Source organism: Apteryx rowi, unplaced genomic scaffold, assembly GCF_003343035.1.
Source record: "Apteryx rowi isolate R43461 unplaced genomic scaffold, aptRow1 scaffold_662, whole genome shotgun sequence".
In the NCBI taxonomy this organism is placed as follows: domain Eukaryota; kingdom Metazoa; phylum Chordata; class Aves; order Apterygiformes; family Apterygidae; genus Apteryx; species Apteryx rowi.
Window position 1 is genome coordinate 89,532 of NW_020450941.1, and position 6,906 is coordinate 96,437.

At 67.6% G+C, this 6,906-nt stretch overlaps 2 protein-coding genes across 3 annotated transcripts in view; both read left to right on the top strand.

Annotated features, from left to right (window-relative positions):
* Positions 1–2,262: 2,262 nt before the first annotated feature.
* LOC112975327 (interleukin-1 receptor antagonist protein-like) lies at positions 2,263–4,303 on the top strand. 2 transcript variants are annotated; one of them, XM_026085248.1, is made up of 6 exons: positions 2,263–2,373; positions 2,471–2,519; positions 2,622–2,826; positions 2,938–3,108; positions 3,195–3,340; positions 3,477–4,303. In XM_026085248.1, exons 1-6 carry the CDS (start codon positions 2,333–2,335, stop codon positions 3,687–3,689), a joined length of 825 nt encoding a protein of 274 aa, XP_025941033.1. In that variant the 5' UTR covers positions 2,263–2,332; the 3' UTR covers positions 3,690–4,303. The 2 variants fall into 2 exon arrangements, with proteins under 2 accessions (XP_025941033.1, XP_025941032.1); XM_026085247.1 differs by having other exon boundaries at positions 2,471–2,826.
* A 1,665-nt stretch (positions 4,304–5,968) lies between these two features.
* Positions 5,969–6,906, top strand: part of CKAP2L (cytoskeleton associated protein 2 like) — a 9,212-nt gene continuing 8,274 nt past the window's right edge. Inside the window, exons 1-2 of the mRNA XM_026085264.1 lie at positions 5,969–6,142; positions 6,228–6,477. Coding sequence (XP_025941049.1) covers positions 5,969–6,142; positions 6,228–6,477 — 424 coding nt within the window. The remainder of the gene's footprint in view (positions 6,143–6,227; positions 6,478–6,906) is intronic.

The following is a 6,906-nucleotide window of genomic DNA, read 5'->3' on the forward strand; positions in this document are numbered from 1 at the left end:
CGCCGCGGCCACGCCCCCCTGCCGCCGGCCCGGCCCGCCGCGCGCGCGCAGAGGGGGGCGGGACTAACCCTCCGGGGGCAGGGCCAGCCTTTAGGGCGGGGCTTGCGCCGCCTAGCGGGCGGGGCTCCCGCCGTGGGGCCGTCTCCATGGTTACTTGCCCTCTGCAACATGGCGCTGCCCACGCCGTGGTGGCCCCCTGCAGCCCTTGGGAGAAGCCTGCGGGGGGGGGGGGGACACAGTGCACCCGTCCCCCACCCAGCTGCCATCACCCCCCTATGTCCCCAAACACCAGGGCACGGGGCCGCCTGCCGTGGGGCGCAGCCGGCCGTGGGGGCACCCTGGGGTGGGGGGCGCCTGCAGCTCCGCGGGACCTTCGCAGGCCCAAGCCGGGTGGGCAGGAGGCAGCTGCTCCCCCCCCCCCTCCCCGGGGGGGAATTTGGGGGGGTTTGTCTGTAATTTCCTGCCTGGTGAGTCAGGCGGATGCAAATCCGGGGCCTCCCTCACGGGGAGCCCAAATGGGAGCCGGCCCCGCGCCCGCCCGGCTCGAGGAAGCGGCAGCGCTGTGATTTTGGGAAGTGAAACCACGCCAGGAAAACACCGCCGGTGCCCTTGGCCGCGCCGGCCTGGCCCCGCACGTCGCCGCTGCTGCGTGGCTTGGCCTGCCCCACCAGGGACCCCAGCCCGGCTGAGCGCAGGGTGGCTGGTGGCCCGGTGGGTGCACACACACTCCCAGCCAAGGTTTCGGAAAGGCTCCGGAGCTCTTGGCTGCCGGGAGCAGCATGTCCCCACACCGCGGTGGCCCAGCCACCTCTGTGGCCCGCGGGTGGGCTCTTGTCTCCCATGTGTCTCCCAAGTCACTCGGGCTCCGGCCTGCCTTCCTGGCACAGGGAACGCCTTCCCCATGTGGGGAACACCTTCCCGTGCTGGTGTCACCCGGAAAACAGGATGTGGCATGGGAGGAAGCGCCATCCTCAGGGAAAAACAGAGGGACAGGGCCCTGGCCAGCACGGGAGCAGGACATGTCACCGGCTGCCATGCCCGGCAATGGGGTGGGACGGGGCCGGCAGCAGCCATGTGCCGAGGACGTGCTCGGAGGGCTTGGAAGCGGAGGTGAGGGGCGCACGAAGGGGACGGGAACGGGCGAGACGGGACCATACCCCAGGCTGGATTGGGAGACGGGGCCTTGGGCCTGGCCACGCTCCTGGCCAGGGGCAAGAAGCGTCCCCAAAGGCAGCGTCCCCAAAGACCCCAGAGATGGTCCCCAAAGGCGGCATCCCCAAAAGGCAGCGTCCCCAAGGACTGTCCCCAACGGCAGCACCCCCAAGGGCAGCATCCCCAAGGACTGTCCCCAACAGCAGCATTCCCAAGGGCAGCATCCCCAAAGATTGTCCCCAAAGACTGTGTCCCCAAGGGCAGCCGGTGGTGCAGGTGGGCATGAGCGACCCGGATGGACGGGGCTGACGTCCCCCAGGAGTGATGCACTCTCCTCCCTCCGGGGAAGATTGGTGCAGTGCCACGCCGGCACAGCCACTGGCATCCTCTCCGCTCCTTCCTCCGGCATGCTCCCCGGCTTGCGCAGAGGATGCCGGCGCCGTTCCAGGGATGGCCATGTCACTTCGGGGAAAGTTGCGCCAAAGTCGCTTGCGGCAAGGCAGGTCCGCGCGAGCTCTTGCGCATCGCAGCAGAAACTTGGGCAAGAGAGAGCGGCCGGAGTCACCTAGCCCCAGCCTGTTCTCCTGGGCGGAAAGGCCTCGCCGCCGCAGCGGAAGAGGAAACCGCCGGCCCGAAGCCGTATGGAGAAATCGCCAAGTGGCGGCGTTTGCGCCACCGACTCCTTTCCAGGGCTACGGGCGTTTCGCTGAGCCCTGACGAGGGCGGGCGTCATCGCGGGAGCTGCCGGGGCAGCCCGCACTGCGTCAGCCTCAGGGCCCCGGGGCCGACCCGAAATCCCTGCTCCCGCACGGCGCTGGGGGCTGCCGGCTCCCGGAGGCCAGGGGGGGGACGTTGAGGAGCGGCGCTCCCCCCGCCGGTTTGGCCAAGCAAAAAGAGAGGCGGGAACGYGCCACCCCGCGCAGGCGCCGGCTCCGCGGAGGTTCCGTGCGAAGCAGACTCCCCGCGAGAGGGGGGAACTGGGTAAACTCCAGGAGTTGCAAAATGTGGAAATCCCTTTCTGACAGCGCTTCCTTTCAGCAGCGCATGAAAAGCCGGCGCGCCGCAACAGGGCTCACAGAGCGCCCAGGACGCGCCACCAGCAGCACAGGCGCAGCCAGCGGCCGCTCGCACGAGTACCCACAGCCCTCGGCCCCGCAGCTTTTGCAGTCGGCAGGTGGAGATGGCATTCGTCCCCGATTTGGACAYGCTGGAGAGCAGCAGGTAAGCGGGGCTGCACCGCCGCGGCCCGGGGTGGTGACGGGGAGGTGACGCTGCGGCGGAGGTRGCCCCGGCTTCACCGGCTCGCTTTGCTTTCCAGCTTGAACGAGGAGACCTTTTACGGACTGGACTGCCCGTGCCTGCAGAAGGTAACACCGGGGACATGGGAATGGCCCCAACCGGAGCCTGGTGCCTCTCCGGGCCGCGGCACAAAAGCCGGGCTCTCACACCGCATCTCCGTCTCCCTCCAGAAACCTCGCCTGAGCTCGGACCTCCAACCGTCTGGCCAGAGCCCTGCGGAGGTGGGCGTCCAGGTGACGCTGGCRGAGGGACACCCCACCAAGACCTTCCGCCAAGCCGCCATCCTCGTGGTGGCCGTGACCAAGCTCTTGAAGAGGCCGTCGCACCACGACTTCTCCGACAGCGACCTCGGGAGCTTCCTGGATGCCGTTTTTGGTAGGGTTTGCGCTGCAGGGGAAGTCACCGGAGGGAGGCATATGTTGGGTGGGGGGGTGCTGTCACCGCCAGGGACGCTGGCGCCTCTCCTGACAGCCTGCCGCCCCGCAGAGCCCGTTGCCTTCCAACGGTTCGACAGCAGCTACGCAGGGGCCCCCGTGTACCGCTACATCCGCTCRCAGTCCTTCGACATCCACGACATCGACCACAAGTGCTTCACGCTGGAGTCGCCCACCCAGCTCGTGGCCCTGCACCTGCAGGGCCCCTCCGCCAACCGGAAAGGTGAGGAGACCCCGGTGCCGTCCCGCTCCCTTCGCCGCTGGCCCCCCCCGCCAACAGCCCTCTCACCCTGTCTCTCCTCTCCGCAGTGAAGCTCAACATCGCTCTGTACCGGCCCAAGAGCTCGAAGGGCAGCGCCAGGGCCATGCAGACGCCCGTGGCGCTGGGCATCAAGGGGTACAAGCTCTACATGTCCTGCGTGATGAACGGCGCCAAGCCCACGCTGCAGCTGGAGGTGAGTGGGCATGGAGGCAGCACCCTGCCTCGCATCCCCCCACCCCATGTCCCCGGGCTTTGCCAGCGTCCCTTGTACCCCGACCCGGTGGGGAGACCCGACCCCTTCCTCTGATTTCCGCCTCGTCCCGCTGCAGGAGGCCGACATCAGCAGGGACATCGACAGCTTCGAGCTGACCCGCTTCATCTTCTACCGCCTGGACAGCCTGGCGGAGCACACCACGCGCTTCGAGTCGGCCGCCTTCCCCGGCTGGTTCATCTGCACCTCGCCGCAGCCCAGGCAGCCCGTGGGCATCACCAACCAGCCCGGCGAGGTGAACATCACCACGTACTACCTGAGCAGCCGTTGAGCTGCTCCTGCACCAAAACAAACCAGCAGTCACTGGTTTTCAGGCCGTATGTACCAAGTACAAGCCGGTTGCCCCACGCAGCCGGGACCTGCTCCCTTCCCTGCCCCACGGAAGATTTATTTCATGTGAAATAGCAGCTCTGGGCCCTGTGGGCCTGAGTCGCAGTCGATTTATACTTATTTATTATGTTGGTCCATTGCTTTTAACTTACACGGCTTCTTAATATAACTATTATATTATTATTATTTGCCTGTCTCAGGAATGGATGTATTTATTGGTGACTGAAAATTGCTGAAATAAAAACTCTCATGATTGCATTTCTCAGCTTGTCACTCTCGCGGGGGAGTCCACAACCAAATGATCTGGGGATGGTTTTGGGCAGGGAGGACCCACTCCCATGTTGGGCATCAGCAGCAGGAAAATCCCATGGTTTCAACTGCTTTTGGGGACTCTTTGGTTCTGCGCTGGTTTTTCCTCTTTCCCATCCTTCCTCCAGATAGCTGGGTACAAACCCAGAGCCCAGGGACCACCCAAGAGCTTGGGGACCACCTTGAGCCCAGGGACCACCCCAGAGCTCCAAGGGCCACCCCAGAACTCCAGAGACCACCCMRGAGTCCAGGGAYCACCCCAGAGCTCCARRGRCCACCCCAGARCTCCARRGRCCAMCCCAGARCTCCAGAGACCACCCCAGAGCTCCARRGACCACCCCAGAGCTCCAAGGGCCACCCCAGAACTCCAGAGACCACCCAGGAGTCCAGGGACCACCCCAGAGCTCCAAGGGCCACCCCAGAACTCCAGAGACCACCCCAGAGCTCCAGAGACCACCCCAGAGCTCCAAGGACCACCCCAGAGCTCCAAGGGCCACCCCAGAACTCCAGAGACCACCCAGGAGTCCAGGGACCACCCCAGAGCTCCAAGGGCCACCCCAGAACTCCAGAGACCACCCAGGAGTCCAGGGACCACCCCAGAGCTCCAGGGACCACCCTGGACCCTGTCCTGTGATGGCCTTAAAGCCAGCCTGGAAGTCACCCACTCCCCCAAGGGCAAGTGGCCCTGGCCACCCCCAGGGCTTTGCAGCACCCCACGAGGGATGCACCCCCCCCAGTCCCCATCTGGAGGGGGGCCGGGCTTCAGAGCCCCCCAAACACTGCCCCCACCCCGTCCCTGTGTCCTCGGGATGAYGTGGTGCTGGTCCACGCACCGCAGAGGTGGCAGGATTTAGTCCTCCGCTTAGCACCCCTGCGGCTCCTTTCCACCCTCCCCAAAAAAGCAAGGAGGCCTCCGGATGCGTCCCGCGACCCCTCTGCCAGCATCCCCGCCGGCCAGGCCTCGCCACCAGTAAAGACCAGTCCGGGGCAGCGACTCTCTCCCGTTTTCCCAGGGCCTGGGATGCTCCTCCAGCTGCCCGCAGCTGTTGCGCAGCGTGCAGCCTACGGCCACATCCGTCCGCCCCCGGCACGGGGACGCCGAGGCCCCACGGCAGCTGCCGGCAGAGCTGTCCGGTCACGGCAACCCCGGGAAAGGGCAAGGCGGGAGGCCGAGCGCCTCCGGTCCCTCTCCRTGTAGCATCAGCTCCGAAATTCCTGCGTTTCGTCACCGCGGTGTGTCATCCCCGCCGCCCCGGCCCCATAAATCGCTCGCCATCGGTACCCGCCGCTGCTTCCCGAGACCGTTCGCCGGGTCCTCCCTGCCTCCCCATGGCCTGCAGGTAACTTCCCCCCCTCTGCCGCCGCGGCCCCGCATCCCACGCCAGGCACGTCGTCCCCCCCCCCGAGCGCCAGCTACTCCCGGGCAGGCCGCGGCACGAGGAGGCGCCGGGGGAGGCCCCGGCATGTTTGGAAGCTGTTCAGCCATGCTCCTTCCCGCAGGCGCTGTGGCGGCGCAGCCGAGCATCCCTTCCYCRYGCAGGTAGGCRCCCGGATTCGGGGCTTTTCCCCGGGGCCGAGCGAGCCCCGAAAGGGGCGGCGCGGCYGCCTCTTGCACGTGCCGTGTCACGGCTCAGCCRGCGGCRCCATCGTCCCTTCCCTCGGCAGGGCGAGGGGGCGGCGCGGGGGGGCAGGCCGCTATCCCGCTCCGCGGCRCCGGCCGCCCCCGTTCTCCGCTACGTCAAGTCGAGGAGCTTCGCCGTGCGGGAYGTGGCGCAGAAGGCGCTGGCCGTGCACACCGCTGGCGGCCGCCGCCACCTCCTGGCTTTGCACCTCCGCGGCGCCAATGCCAGGCAGGAAGGTAACGGCCACCGCCGCCGCCGCCGCTCCTCACAGGGGCCCCGTCGGTGGGCGATGGTGACCGGCCGCCCCCTTCTCTGCCCCTCCACAGTGACGCTGAGGCTGGATTTCTACAAGCCGCTGGGCACCGGCCCCGCACCTGGCGTCCCCGTGGCCCTGCATGTCGACGGCTGCGGCCTGCTCCTCAGCTGCGGGCAGGAGGCGGCGGGGCCGGCGCTGTGGCTCGAGGTAGGCGTTGAGCCGGGAGCCGCGCCGGGGCTGCCCGCCCGTCGCCACCCCCTTGCTCCCCTCTCTCCCGCTCCCTTCCCCGCAGGAGGCGGACGGCCCCGTGCCGGAGATCGGTGCCAAGCAGCGGCGCTTCCTCTTCTTCCGGCTCTGCTCAGGCACCACGTGCCGCTTCGAGTCGGCCCTCAGCCCCGGCTGGTTCCTCGCCACCGCCAACCGCGACCGGGCCCTGCTGGCGCTGGCACCCGCCGCCACCCCCGGCGCCATCTTGGATTTCCACCTCTACCCCAGCGCCGCCATCCCGCCGCCCCGGCCCGCTGCCGAGCTGGCTGCTGCGGGCTGGCGCGGGTGCGCGTGAGCTGTTTGATACTAATTTGTGGAAATTAAGGAATTAAGTTTAATTTATTCGCCTAAATCTAACGGCTCTGTGTTCACGCCACGCCCCATCCTTCCCAGGGTGGGCCCCCCCTTCCATTTTAAATTATTAACCCCGCCCCTTTTCCATAAGCCACGCCCACACCTTTCCCCGCCCCTCAACCTGTGTTCCGCGTTGTCCCCGCCCCTCTGCCTGCCTCTGACCAATCGCGGCTCCCCTCGCCCGCCGGCCCTCCCGGCGCCGGCGGCTCCGCGCTTTCCATTGGGCGGTTTGAAGAAGGCGCTGGCCAATGAGCGCGCCGGGGCGGTTGGCCGCGGCGGGCGGACGGACGGTTCGGCGATCTGAGCCGCCATCCCGTCATGGAGCGGGCGGGGGCCGCCGGCGCTTCCGC